The sequence below is a fragment of the Oryx dammah genome, unplaced genomic scaffold, assembly GCF_014754425.2.
Source record: "Oryx dammah isolate SB20612 unplaced genomic scaffold, SCBI_Odam_1.1 HiC_scaffold_27, whole genome shotgun sequence".
Classification (NCBI taxonomy): domain Eukaryota; kingdom Metazoa; phylum Chordata; class Mammalia; order Artiodactyla; family Bovidae; genus Oryx; species Oryx dammah.
The window spans coordinates 45,499,181-45,514,614 of NW_024070211.1; the positions used below are offsets into that span (position 1 = coordinate 45,499,181).

Consider the following 15,434-nt stretch of genomic DNA (forward strand, 5'->3'; position numbering starts at 1 on the left):
AGGAAGTGACATACTTTGTATTTAACTTTTTTAATATGGTCTATTTGTTTATTTTGTTGGATATTTTAATTAAAGACTCACATAGAAGTGATTCTTCTGAATTTAGTATTTAATTCACCAAAATGTGTTGAGTGCCTACTACATGTCAGACACTGTGCAGGGAACAGGAATTATTTCCTGTAAGAAAATCAGAAGCCAGTGTTAAAAAAAAATGGGGGTTTGGTTTGCAATTCAGGACAAATGAGGAAATATTACACACACACACACACACACGCGTGTGTGTGCATACCCACACCTCTGGGATATTTGGGTAGCATAGGAAACAAAATTTTCACTGTGACCTGTGTTCATAAACTAAAAGCTTTTTGTGTGGGTTAGTAGGCTTATCTTTTTCAGTAAGCAGTGGTGCTTGACAGCTCAGAGTAAATTTTAACTGATCTTTCACTAAGATACCAGAAGACTTTAGTTAGCTTTCTAATACAGCTGTGAATAACATTAAGCACATTGGATCCAAGTGTTTAATGATTAACCTACCACGTTACTCAGTGGTAATGAGAGCAAAGGTAATCTTTCAGTTTACCTTGTGCCTGGGTCATGGAAAATAAGTCCTGATTAGATAGTAGGAGGACATAAACTTCAAAACATAATTTGGGGGCTAATAATTTAGAGATATAACTTATTTCTCTGCCTGTGTATGCCATATATACATTTCTGTCTATAAAATATTTTAGGAAAAGCCTAAAATAGAATTTTCTTCTCATAATTTCTTAGTAGAAATCTGTATAATTTTTCCTAGTACTGCTCAATAATAGTAAAGCTTACACTTTTTCATCTTCTATCCAGGGCTATTACCCCATGTTAAAGGCTTTTTTTTTCATACCTTCCCTCCCCTCTCCCCTCTACTGTGTTTTATTTTATAAAGCAGCTGGGACTGATTTTTAAATACCATGATAAAATCCCACTCAAACAAAAGGAAGTACTTTTTATAAGGAACTGTATTTCAAGTACTCTTTTCCATATAAATGTGTTAAATACATGATCAAGAAGGGATACCTTTAAGTTGGAGATGAAGACCTCCTGTTTTAGAGTCTTATATTTGCGAATAGTGATAGATGTTACATTTTCTTTTTATTGATTACTTGTTGTCTAAGGGATTATATTTTTATATGCTGTTTTATGTGTGTATATTTTAGCCTCTTGTAGAAGAAGCAATTCCTCATCTTCACAGCCCACCAACCACAAGCACTTCAGCCCTCAACAGCCTTGTGGTCTCTTGTGCATCTGCTGTTGGTGTGAGAGTGGCTGCTACATATGAAGCTGGGGCCTTGTCTCTTAAGAAAGTTATGAACTTTTATAATACAGCCCCTTGTGAGCCTGGAGCTCTGGCCGGCAGCAGTTCCATAGGCCCAGAAGGTCTGAAAGATAGCAGAGAAGAACAGGTTAAACAGGAGTCAATGCAAGGAAAGAAGAGTTCAAGTCTTGTGGATATCAGAGAAGAAGAGTCTGAGGGAGGCAGCCGAAGACTCTCTCTCCCTGGCTTATTGTCACAGGGTAAGGAGCTAGTTTTTGTGAGCTGACTTCTGGTGAATCCAAGATGCTCCTGACATCACATATTGTTTTATAATAAATTTGCTTTCTTAATTACTAAAGCTAACATATTCAAATATCAAAATTTATTTCATTAATTAATTTTCTTTAAATTACATATTACTGTGCTTTAGAAATAACTTTAGACCCTCACTTTTTCATGATACATGCTTCTGCTTATGAACCTTGTGTAAGCTAGTGGCACACTCAGCAGAAAAGATTGTAATCTTAGCCAGTGATGATCACTTTCTTTGTGACCCACAACTTAGTGATCAAGTGACTGAGTCTGTACTTAGTGACATTTGATGATTTTCTTCAAAACAGTCTGTCACCAGACTGGTGTACAAGATTTGCACAATGTTATAACAGCCTTTGGTATAATTTAGAACACTGTAAAAGATGTCAGCATTCTTTTTTAAAAGATGAAGTTCTCTATAAAATAAAGTTAGCAGGCGAAATACAAAAGCTTTTTAGTATTCTGATTCATAACCATTTTCTCACTTAAAAACTTTAACAGTTTATGTCTAAAGTAAATCTTTTGTTACAATATTTATAGCATGCTTGAACTTAAGACCTTCATTTGGAAAAGCTTTAATTTTAATTTTGCTTTGACATGGAAGAACTATTTCTTAACCTTAGTGTAGTACTTTGTTAAGCTTGTTCTTCAGAATACCAGTTACATAGGATGTCATATAGCTATTCTGTATAAAAAGTGTACAGAAAAGAATTTTGTGGCCAAATGCTTGGAAGCGGGGTAGGGCTAAACAGATTTAAACACAGCTTTTAATTGCGGGACTTGTCTGTACCTTAGCATGCTGATGTGTGTGTGAATCTCCACAGGGGTGGGAAGGAAGAATGTAGTAGGCAGTATTTACCAAACTCACTTAATCCCCAGTTTTGTAGACTTATAGAATATGCTTCACAAATACCATGTTAGTATATTTTCTTGAAAAATCAACAGTTTATTAAAATGGTACCTTTCTTTTCATCTGTCTGTTCCCTCATGATATTTCTGGTTTGTTTTCAGTCTCGCCCAGGCTCCTGAGGAAAGCTGCACGGGTGAAAACTCGAACAGTGGTTCTGACCCCTACATACAGTGGAGAAGCAGATGCGCTCCTGCCTTCTCTGAGAACAGAGGTGTGGACCTGGGGGAAAGGGAAGGAAGGACAGCTGGGGCATGGTGATGTTCTGCCCAGGTGAGTGCTGCCAGTGTTTACTGTTAGGAATTAGTTTAAACAAATAACTTCTATCCCTTAGAGGTCTCCAAATCTCCACTTCCTCCTGGAGGAAATCTGGTCCCTTCTAGCTCTAGATTGTTATACACCATTAACTCTGATAAAAAACCAAAACAAACACCACCTGCTCCCACCAGTCATTGTTAGTCTTGAATATGTTCCTAACAATAAAGGACTTAAGTATCCATGGTATATTTTTCCATCTCTTCTTTGATGTTTATTCATGTTAGAATGCAGAAAGGGGTGTTTGGGATAAGATTTATATGTCACTGGAACATGTGAATGGTTTACATTTTTAACTCATAAAAAAGAGCCAACAGTTTTCTTAACCTGAAAGAGGTCTATCGCTGCTGCCAAAATAACTATAACCACTGTATTAAACCATGTCTATTCATGTATATCATGGAAAAACTGTTTTAAGAGAAATTCTTTTGATATTAGCAATAAATATTTGTAAAAGTGTAAATAGAATGATCATCTAAACCAGTTAATATAAAAGTCTCTTTTTTCCTTAGTAGAGTGAAAGCACCTAATTCATTAAAAAGTATACTCTCTGCCATATGAATCATTTAGTTGTTTTATGATTCTTAATAGATTTCTAATTACAGTGGTGAATTAGTGATTAACAGACAAAGATTAAATTAAAACCATTTTAAATTACTTATACTTAGGAGTAGATTGAATATAAATCCAGTATTTTTATTTTAATTTTTTGGGGAAATATTTACTTGAAAACATTTATAATTTGAGAAAGTCCATGGTTCTTGCTGAGAATACTTCTGACTCTGAGTTTGTGTGTATGTGTGTGTGTTTTTCTTTAAGGCTTCAACCATTGTGTGTAAAATGTCTGGATGGTAAAGAAGTAATCCATCTGGAGGCAGGTGGTTACCATTCTCTTGCACTTACTGCAAAATCCCAGGTAGGAGGCAAACTGTTGAAAGCTGATCTTGATTTCATGAAAGACCAACATGATGAGATTAGACTATCATTTATTGAGAATCTTACCTGCTGTATGTCAGGCAGCAATCCTATATCTCATTTGATCTTTTCAGTGTTTTACATTGCACTGTATTATTTCCATTTTATAGGTGAGGAATGGGAGGTTTAGAGAAATTGTGTAACTTGGCTAAAGTCACATGTGTGGCTGTAGAGTTTGGATTCAACACTGGTCTGCTTGACAAAGAAGCTTTTTATAATGTGCTGTTATGGAAAAATAGAACTCAGAGTTTTCTAAGGTATTGGTAAACTTTTATTTCTTGATGAAGAAAACACTTATGTAAGACATCAAGAAAACAGAAGGCATTTCTCTCTTAAAATTGTGAGACCTGAAAGTGACCTCCAGAATCATTTAAAACCATGCCCACATACACAAATCCTTTTGAGGAAGGTAGATTTTTAAATATACTCTTAAATATATTCATATAATGATTCTTCATCAGTCCCTTTATCTTGCTATAAAAAGTCAGTAAAAGATTCTAAACACTTTAAATATTTTAAATGACATAATAGTCTCACCAAAAAGCTGTTATAGCTCATATAAATAAATATAAATATTAGCAAAGAAAAGGATAATTTGTTATTAATGTGAGGAATCATCAAAAAGGCTTAAAAATAAGAAAATAGGAAGATGGTAAGTTACAAAATAAACATAAAAATTGCTAGCTTTCTTATATACTAAAGTAAAGCAGAAAGCATGCTTAAGGAAAAAAAAGAAGCTGTTCACAATTACAACACAAGTGTTAAGGAAATAGGAACATTGTTAATAGGAAAGTGTAGAGTTCCATATTTTTCATGCATTGGAGAAGGAAATGGCAACCCACTCCAGTGTTCTTGTCTGGAGAATCCCCGGGATGGGGGAGCCTGGTAGGCTGCCGTCTCTGAGGTTGCACAGAGTCGGACATGACTGAAGCGACTTAGCAGCAGCAGCAGCAGCAGAGCCCATATGCCACAAATTCAAGAACTCTTCTAAGTTATAAAAGAAAATAGGAGTAAAGAGGGAAAAATTTTATTTTTAGATGAGAGACTGAACATTGCAAAAATGCCATTTCTCCTAGATCATTAAATTAGTAGAGTGTAAATTCAGTACAATCCCCAGAATATTCCAGTATAATATTTACAACTTAATAAAATGATTCCCAAAATTATTCTAGAATAAACAAAGGAGGTGAGCCACAAAATTCTGAAAAAGAAAGCATTAGCCTTATAAAACATATTATAAAACTACAAACAGATTATTATAATAGAAATACACTATAGACTAGAAATAGCTGCAAGTATATATGAGAATTTAGTCAGTGATAAAAAGTAGGCATTTCAGCATTCTGAATCAGCCATAGGTGTACATGTGTTTGGCAGTAATCAACACAATTCTGTAAAGCAATTATCCTTCAATTAAAAAAGAAATTAAAAAAATTTTTTAAAGTAGGCGTTTCAGATCAGGTGGAGAAACAAGACTGAGGGTTCAGTCAATACTGTTGGAACCACTGGCTTCTTATTTGCAGAAGAAAATTAAGATAACTTTACATATTCTAATTCTGGATGGAGTAAAGATCTAGATGTTAAAAAAAAAACTTTACATGTGTAAGAACAAATTTAGGTGATTTATTTTTTCAGTAATCTTAGGAGTAGAATAAGATACGACATCAAAACCAGAAGTTAGAAAGTAAAGATATATGTTTGTCTACATAATTCAACAGTCCCACACAGCAAAAACCTAAACACAGACCAAAAAACCCCACAAATTTAAGATACATAATATATGAGGAAAAACATTATAACATATATGACCTGATCCATAAAGAAAAATTGTTTAAGAGCATTTATATTCCATTCACCAAAGAAGAAACAGAAGTTGACCAACAAAAGATGATCAACTACTCAGTAAGCAAATTTAAATTAAAACAAAATTTTCTTACCTATCATATTAGCAGGGATTGCATTTAATGCTGAGTGTTGGTGAGGATGTGGGGAAAAGGTACACACATTGCTGGTGGGAATGTAAATTGGAGTTTGCTGGAAGACAGTTTGTTGGTATATAGCAGAAATCAGAATGTGTATGTTCATTGACCCAAAGTTCTTTGCTTGAAAATGTATCCTAAGAAAATAGATACATTATATATATAAAGAATTTTAATTAATTTTTATATAAATAATTGAAAATAAATTATTAATAAATGTACTTATTTGATTAGGTAATTGATTAAACTACACCCACAGTGTAGTCTCATGTAGTTATAAATGATATGTAGCTCTATACTTATTGACCTAGAAAGATGTCAGTGCACAAGGTATTACATAAAAAACATCAGGTCACAAAGCAGCATTGATAGTAGAGGCCCACTTTACACTTTACATTTTGTATATTCATTATATCTAGTAGATAATAAAATTTCTGGTATTACATGTGTATGTTCCTAAAGCAAGGTAGGAGTTGTCTCTGAGTGGGTGATTCATCAGTGGTTTTCACTTTCTTTTTGTTTCTTTGTATTGTCACAGTCTCGTACAGTGGTCATGAATTGCTTTTATAATCAGAATAAACAAAATCATTTTCATTAAGCATAGTTACTGTAATCTGGCTGTTTTTTTGTTTATAGTAGAGCATAGGTGCTTTGTGCTTCTCCTGCAGTGATTCTTCATATATGAAAAGCTTTCTAGTCATTCCATAGTACTCCTGTCCACAGAATAAAGAATCGTGATTCCTTTTTCTTCATGGTACTTAGCTTTATTTTTTAAAATCACTTTCTTTATAAGAGGCAGTATAGGATAGTTCCTGGGATTAAATCCTGGAAAATTTGTGACCTTTCTGGGTCAATTCCCTTATATGTTTAAAAAAAAATAAGGATTATGTGATAGTAAAACATTAATTAATAAACAGAAAGTATATTAAGAACAGGGCCTGGCAGGTAATAAACTCCTGAGAAATGTTAGTTAAAATGAATTTTCTAAAGAGTTGAAAGGCTAAGATAAGTAATTTGTGTGTAACTGTTGGTATATATGTGTTATTATAAAAGTTCAGAATTGGCATGCAAAAATCAGTGTCACATCTCTTACCTACTTTCCTGTGGTTTTCTAATAGGTTTACTCATGGGGGAGCAACACCTTTGGTCAACTTGGGCATTCTGATTTTCCAACAACAGTTCCCCGTCTTGCAAAGGTACTTTTGTAACCTTGATGACTTTTATAGCAACTTATTCCAGAATTCTAAGTTATAACACTTTATATTTCTCCAATTCTTGTTTTATAAAATTAGGAGAATTGTGTACTTGTAACCTGTTATCACATACATTAAAATTTTTAAAAAACTGAAGCTGCTTGTTTTCAGGCAAAATGTTCCCTTTTTTGATGTGTTAGTTTGTATTATTTCTTTTTTTCCTAGCTTCACTAAGTATTCATAGTTCTGTGTTTTTGTTTTTTTTAAGTAAAAACGAACAAGTTATTTTAAAGCAAATGTTTCTTGGACTGTGAGGTTGACTTCTAAGCTTTATACCACCAAATAATGCCTACTCTTCGACTTCTTACTTAAGTTTGACTTTAAGTGTAACTTTTACATAACATTATTTGATGGTTTGTTTTGTTTTTATGTACACAGTAGTAAAACCTTTTTGTAACCCTTTTTGTTTTCTATAGGGAAGCTAAAAGTATAGATAATTTCTTCACTGCTGCTGTATGAATTGGCTTTAGTTTATGTAATGGGTGCAGTTTTAGAGGACCGTTTCTCATCCTTTTTTTCTGTCACAACATTCTGCAGAAATACAGAATTCATCAGTAGTATTGACTCCTCATATGAGATCTGTTTATTTGGGAAACGGATGTGTTGTGGGCAGAGAGTAGGCATGATGACAGCCCAATAGTCTAAAAGAATGGGATATGGGGCTCATGTTTTCATAGTTTGAATCCTCTCCATCCTGATCCATGCTCTCTGCCCTGAGAGTATTAGAGACTAGAAAAGGACGTTTACTTCAGTTTCAGGAACCTGATTGAAAATATGAGCTACAGTTAATATATATTCCAGTGATTCATGTATTCAGTATACACTGTGCATCCATCGCTACATAAGACCTCTACCTGTTGCCTTTCCTTCCAGTGAACGAATTTTACTGGGAAGGAAAGTCTTAAATGAAACATTACAGAATAGTTGTTATTTCTAGCTCCAATCTTAAATATTTTTAGCATAAAATGTTTTAGTGGTCAGCTATTCGGTTTTGAATAATGTGTCCTGAGGAGTTGGACATGACTTGGCAACTGAACAGCAAATTCAATTTCTGATATTTTATTACAAATAACTATATGGTAAATCATTGTTTCTTGTTTTCTGTTCATTTGAATAAATTAGAACATGCTTATATTCCTACTAAGAAAAGTTTTATAATCGAGCATGGATATGCTGCAAATACAATTTTTATTTAGCATTTTAGAGTCGGACAAGAGAGAATAGAGTTTGTTATAAGGTTTTAGTTTCATTACTGTTTTACCTATACCTCTGAAAATGCAGCATCATTATTTTGGTCTTTATTTGGGGGAAGGTTTTATTTGTTTTTTTATTTGAGAAAATTATTTTGAAGTCATTTAAATTAATGTGTGAATTAAAATCAAGGCAGAGTGAGACCTGAATTAGTTTTGATTAGAAACTAGGAAGACAACTCTTTCCTCCTGCAAAAATTTTAATTCATTCTTTGCAAAACCAGCAGGAAGTCAGTTTTATAGATAACCTGAATTTGAGAAGATAATGTTATGCCTGAAGAGGATAACTGTAAAGTAGTGGAGATGTGCGTGATAGTTACTCACACACTTATCACCTAATCACCCAGGATGTGAACCAGATCTAGACATGGAATCTCAAGATTAGAAATTTTTTTGCTTTATTGTTACACAAGTCATGGCTGAAGCTGGGTCTGCAGGATAGGGCAGTAGTTTTCATAGCAGAACACTTCCTTCAAATGAAACCTTGTGCTGAATCCCCTACATAAAACAGAGAACTGTAGGACTGTCTTAGTTGAAGGATGGAGGTGGGTGGGGATAGAACCTGGCACCTGCCTTTCCATGGAATCACTACCTGGAATCCTGGAAACCTAAAGCCATTGGTTTAAGGCAGTGGTTCTCAAACTTTCGCATATATCAGAAACACCTGGAGAGCTTGTTGAAGCCAACTGCCCAGTCCCTCCCCTCAGTGGCTCTGTGGCCTGAGTTTGCATTTCTCACGTGTTCCTAGATGATTGCTGCTGCTGCTGCAAAAGCTTCTTGTTGAGCACCATTGGTCTAGGGGATCCCTGTAGATGGGCTTCTAGGGGTTTCTGCCTGTTGCAACATCCTGGGACACGGTGAAGTCATGTGAGAATTGGTGAGTTCCAAGTCAGAAAGCACTTTTAGCACCCATGGGTTTAGTTGGCCAGAATGGAATTTAGCCTAGTTAGGTTTTCTTTTTACATTGATTTTTGTGTACATAGCAGAATATGAATGGACAAAGGTGTGTCCTAGCTGTCAGAATAGGGCTCTAGAAGTTTTTGGGTCTTTGATTATAGTACAAGCTAAGTCCTATGATAGCTCCCAAAAATAACAATTAAAATATCAAATGTATGGTTTTTTTCGTTTTGAATTCCAATTTTTCAGTTTTTTATAGAACAATCCAGTTTCACATTTACTGGCTGAACAGGGTTCCTTTTCACTCCTGCATCTGTTCTGCAGTTGATTAGGTATGTTTCTGGGTGAGTTTTGCCCTCTGAGATGTGACTTTTATTCCACTTGTTCAGGTAACCTAACATTCTAGTTATCATGGACTTGGAGTTGCATCTGATTCCTTCATCTCAGACAGACATGTCTTCCTGTCATTGCAGGTGAACAGTGAAAATGGAGTCTGGAGTGTGGCTGCAGGCCAGGATTATTCCCTGTTTTTAGTGGATACTGAAGACTTCCAGCCTGGGTTATGTTACAGTGGCCGGCAGGACCCGACAGAAGGTGACAGCCTTCCAGAGAATCACAGTGGTACTAAGGTGCCAGTCCTCCTCTCCTGTAGTAAGGTGATCCTAAGGCCCACATCCCATAACACATGAGAAGTCTTTTGTTTCTGTTGCTGTTTGTATGTATGCCTATTATTAAGTGTCCCTGACTAATATATTTAAAATTGCAAACCACTTCCCATCCCCCTTCACTCCTCATCTCCTTTTCCTGCCGTATTTTTCTCCAGTGTGTATCATCTCAACCTCTATAGAGTTTACTTATTTTGTTTGTTGTCTGTCCTCTTTAACTGTAAAATTCATTAGAGTAGGGATTTTAGGCTCTCTCATTTATAGCTGTATCCTCTTTTATAAATACCTTTCATAAATATTTGTTGAAGTAAATGCTTTTATAAATAATTGTTGACATAACACCCTCACATAGGAATATTGAAAATATTTATTTCACAGCAAAGTTTTCTGACTGTGTTTATGGAGTCCTCAGAAATGAATCAGAATAGAAATTGAATAATGAATTTTTAACTGTTGGTAGAAAGTGAAAATTGCAGGGGCCTGAGGTGGGCTCGTGGCAGACCTGATAGGCCGCAAAAGTGCTGTTTTCCATCGCTTCCCCTTTTCTCTTAACTCTTTCTTCTGTTTACTAGTGTTAACTTATTTTTCCTTTGTTGATCTGAATTTATTTGCTTTCCTACTGCTTACCTCTTTTTCTTAAACTTAATACCATTGGTCTGTTTCTGGTTTTCTTTTTCCTCACAACATTGCAAGGACATTAACCTTCAAAGCTTGTGCATTCTGGGTTTTTTATTCTTACTGAATAATATATCCTATGGACTGTTTTTTTTTTTTTAATCCTTTGTTTTTCTGGCTAAATATGTAATTGTGGCTATATATAAGGGCAAGATCTTTCTTGCTAAAGGTAACATGGGCCAAGATTTGACTCTTGACCTGTATATAGCCTGTTGTTCCAGACATACTAATTGACTCTTTGTAGTTCTTGGCCCTGACTCCACATTCCTCATTAAAGATTCCACAGTCCAGGTAAACGATGAAATGGGCTGATGAAAGCGATGAGGCTCAATCTGTGTCTTTTGTTACCATGAGCTCTTAATAGTGTATTGAGCCTGCAGTTTGGTTGCCTAGTTTAATAGGGATATGTGACAAAGACATCAAATGTTTTTGTTCAGTGCTATCATGAATAAATGACAAAGTCCATTTTTAAAGAAAATCTTTTTCTGTTGTACTTTTTTTTTTGCTTGTTGCATATCTATTTTTATTTTTTAATATAAATTTATTTATTTTAATTGGAGGCTAATTACAATATTGTATTGGTTTTGCCATATATCTGTTGTACTTTTAAAATATAGCTCCTAGATCGTTGATATTTTGACAGACAGCATAGAGATGGTCTCTGCTCTTATCTGTTTCATGCAAAAAGAAGTCCTGAGACATGTATTTGTATCATTTGGATCTTTGTATATTTAGAGTATTTATGGTTCTAACTATGTGTAAAGTGAAATAAAAGGTATTGTGGTAATAAATAATACTATAGATGTTTATAGTTATATATAGATTGTGTTATATGTATATAACAACAGTATACTGGTAAACCAGCTCTAAAAAGTAAACTCAAAAGCTCTGATTTGTAATGTTTTCCAGGTTTTTTTTGTTTTTTTTTGAATTTCGCTATTGCCACTTTCAAACTATTAATGATTTAATAACCAACTTGCTGCAGAATTCCTGCGTAGTTAGCTGTTGGCTCTCACCAGCTGTTATGAACTAACTTCAGTGCCCAAATTACTGCTAGTAAATTAGATTCTATCTTTAATCTCTTTCTTCTCCTGTTTTAGCTTGGGTATATAAGCAGAGTGACAGCAGGAAAAGACAGTTATCTAGCCTTGGTGGACAAAAACATTATGGGATATATTGCCAGTCTCCATGAGTTGGCTACTACTGAAAGACGCTTCTATTCAAAACTAAGTGATATCAAGTCCCAGATTCTCAGGCCTCTTCTCGGTTTAGGTAAGTACCAGCCAGTCAATTATCAGGAGTCTTGTTTTACCTCTTCTTCCTATATCACAAATAAAGAAAACTTTTTGTTTGAGTTGTACTCTGCTCCTTTCTTTCTAGTCTCTTCTTTTGTGCCCAGGTGGTCAACAGCTTACAAGCCATTTCCTCTTTGCTGGTAGCCCAGCTTCCCTATCCTGGCAACCCCAGAGCTCCTGTTACTTATGGAAGTAGAAACATGGAGCTTTCATAAGATCCATGGCAGAGAAGCAGAGCAACTGTGGAAAAGTTGATCCTAGGAGTCAGACTTCTAAACACTTCTAGCCACACTAGTTATAAGATACCTTAAAAGTGTAAAGTGAAAGTGTTAGTCACTCAGTCACGTCCGACTCTTTGAGAACCCCATGGACCCGCCGGGCTGTCCATGGAATTCTCCAGGCAAGAATACTGGAATGGGTTGCCATTCACTTCTCCAGGGGATCTTCTGGTCCCAGAGGTCAAACCCGGGTCTCCTGCATTGCAGGCAGATTGTTTACCATCTAGGCCACCAGGCAAGCCCCAAGATAGCTTATATAACTACTCCAGATTTTTATTTTCTTTGTTCTGCTTCTTAGAATTTTATCAAGTAGAACTTCATTTAGATTTACAAGTAGTATCTCAAAATGTGAATAACTGTAAGAATGTTAAGGATCCCTCCCCCCCCCAACATTAGCAGAAATTGATTAAATCTTATCCCTTAGCTGTAACCAGTGACAACAGAGATTGAAGGTAAGGAGATAATATGGAGAAAATAGATTACAGTGGTTCTTGATGGAGTGCTACTGTCCAGAAATACAATACTGGGATCTCCAGGAGGTTATAAAAGGATGCAGAATGGAGATGGGTGGGTGGGCTTTTAAAGATTAACTTTCCCTAGTCAAAAGCTTTTGTGCATTTGACCCTACTCTCAGAAAATGGAAAGGACCTTTTTTCTCTTTCATTCACCTGAACTCGACCCCTTGTGAGGTCACAGAATTCAGACCAGTACTCTAGTACTCAAATTGTGCCCTGTTCATACGTCATTTTTCCACATTAGGGTGACATTGGCTTGTGTAGGTCAGTCCTTTGTTTTTAATGGGAAAACATCTATTTTTCAAACAACTAGCTTACAGTCTTTCTGAATTCAGTCCCTATATAAACTGGAGACAGCATTTGTTTTTGTTTTTAACATGTTTTGCTTTTTTTAAATGTTGTAGAGTTCCTGTTCTATAAATTCTCCTCCAGTGGGTGGGCCCAGCTCCCTAGTACTTTGGCAAGAGATAGGAAGCAGTCCAAGCTGGAAGCTTCCTGGATTGCTCTGAAAAGAAAGTGAAACCTACCCTTTTCCTGTTCTGATTCCTGATTTCTATATTGGTTTCATGTGGTCTGCTCATCAGCCTCACTTCTTAGAGAGAAGTCTTGCAAATTCGGTATTTTGGACTGGGAAAAAGTAGTAATCTCCTGATGTCCTTTATAAAGTAACTGAGGCAGTCTAAGTCAATCTTAGACTTAGTCTTAATCCTGATCAAAGGCAATCTTTTTGGAATCTTTTTCTCTGCATGGAAGGGTGGGGCTTATCCAGGGGGCAAGCAGAGCTGAAGTCAGTGCAAAAGTGGGAAATGTTGACAAAGGTATATCTATAGAAAAGAGTTTAATTCCTGGCTGTTACTAACCAGTTGTGTAAAGGTAGATATTTCACTTCCTTTCCTTTGGCCTTAGATGACTTCAAGATGAGAAGAGAGTTGAATTTGCACAGTGGTTATCGAATATCGGCTGGTCTTCAGAATTACCTGGAAAGTGCTTTAAAAAAAATATCCATTCTGGTGTCTAAACTCTGGTCTGCTGAGTCAGAATCTGTAGGGGTCACATGAATGTGTTTTTAACAAGTTCTTGAAATGACTGGACACTGATCTCTGCATTTTAAGCACTGTGATTATTTGGGTTCCGTGAATTATTTGGGTTCCATAGTTGAGAGTCCATTTCAACAAGTTAAGAATTTTTAGTAAAGGAAGATTCATAATCTTGATCATAAAATATTTATATAATGAGTCTTTAGGTTATGTTATCATCATCATCATCGTTTTGTTCCAGAAAATCTGGGCACTGCAAATACAGTCCAGCTGTTGCAGGAAGTGGCAAGCCGATTCAGCAAGCTGTGTTACCTAATTGGTCAGCATGGAACCTCACTGAGCAGCTTCCTTCAGGGGATGAAGGAAGCTAGGAGTTTGGTCATCCTGAAGCATGCAAGTCTCTTCTTGGATAGTTATACAGAGCAAGTATCCAGTCCCGTGTCATGTTCAGTCTCTGCAGGGTTATTCTGCCAAGGAGAACAGCTCCTTAATCAGAAGAGACTAGATTAGGGAGAGTTCTATAAGGTAATAGAAATTGCAAAGCAGTGCTTTAATCTTAAGACAACTATATAGCTCCATGTCGCTAAAATTTTAGTTTGCTCTAAGGGGAAAATTTTAAAAAGAAATAATGCATTCTCAAATTTCCTTCTGCATTCTAGCAGAATGATAGTATTCTTAATTGAGAAAATGTACTGTAATAAAGATGGCTCTTTAGAGAACAATTTTGTACTTAAATTATACTAAAATTTGAAGTAAGTAAACAGATTATTTTAAGATCAACTAATGATTGTAAATATGGAGCTCTTCCAATGCCTGCTTTTCACTGTTGTGTAAAGGAGGGTTTAAAAGTACAGATCTATTGTAATAAAACCTAGGATAGTGATACAAGTTTCTTTTCATGTTTTTCAAGTAAAATATCCCAACTGTATTTGAAATATCCAGTATTTCTCACTTTTCTTTTGCATTTTGCATTTTCATTTTGGCATTGTGATGTGAGGCATAATTTAAGTGTTACTTTAATGTGTATTAGGTTGTGCTGTTGATCTGAAGTATTGATTTTAAAGTCATTCGTAATTCTACTATCAGAAACAGCCATTGTTAATAATCTTAGTGTATTTCCTTACAGACTTAGGCATAAATGTGCAGATAGATTATGTGATTTTAGTTCTAAGCAAAACTGAATATATTTGAAGCTGTTGACTGTTGTCTGGGAGGGAATACCCTCGTTAGAGTCTTTTAACTCATCTTCTTTCAGACATAAAAAGTATCATAATTTGATATGAATTTACTTTTTTAAACTAGATTTTTGTATGTGTGGAGGTTTCACCTTTTACTAGTATTTTTTCTGTTTTGACTTGTATAGATCTTATGTGTATTTCTGTTTTTCTGCTGTAATACTTCAGGACTTATGCTTGGAAATGCTTTTACTTTGATTTCTTGGGTTTTTAAAATGTATTCATATAGACTGGGCAGGTAAAAAACTTGATTTGTGTATGAATTTTAAAAACTATTTATAATTGTGATAAAATACACATAACATAAAATTTCTGTTGTAAATATTTTTAAGTTTTCAGTACTTTAGGGTGTTTTTAGTAGGAATTTGCCTTCTTTGTCAAAGTCAGTTGATTTTATTTGCCAGCCCAGGAGTGTGGAAGAAATGTATGTGGTGCGAAGCAGTATGTCACGACTTCCTCTTTAACTGTAGATGAGTGCTTTACCAACACTTTCTAACACTTTTTCTCTTAAGCTCTTTTAAACATATATTCTTACCTTTCCTATAGTTTATTTCT

At 35.2% G+C, this 15,434-nt stretch overlaps 1 protein-coding gene across 3 annotated transcripts in view; it reads left to right on the forward strand.

The window, feature by feature from the left end:
* ALS2 (alsin Rho guanine nucleotide exchange factor ALS2) overlaps nucleotides 1-15,434 on the forward strand; it is a 60,291-nt gene that overhangs the window by 18,777 nt on the left and 26,080 nt on the right. For all 3 annotated transcript variants that reach the window (XM_040228794.1, XM_040228793.1, XM_040228795.1), the window contains exons 5-11: nucleotides 1,194-1,551; nucleotides 2,615-2,783; nucleotides 3,645-3,741; nucleotides 6,898-6,975; nucleotides 9,653-9,835; nucleotides 11,620-11,791; nucleotides 13,886-14,066. In XM_040228794.1, coding sequence (XP_040084728.1) covers nucleotides 1,194-1,551; nucleotides 2,615-2,783; nucleotides 3,645-3,741; nucleotides 6,898-6,975; nucleotides 9,653-9,835; nucleotides 11,620-11,791; nucleotides 13,886-14,066 — 1,238 coding nt within the window. The remainder of the gene's footprint in view (nucleotides 1-1,193; nucleotides 1,552-2,614; nucleotides 2,784-3,644; nucleotides 3,742-6,897; nucleotides 6,976-9,652; nucleotides 9,836-11,619; nucleotides 11,792-13,885; nucleotides 14,067-15,434) is intronic.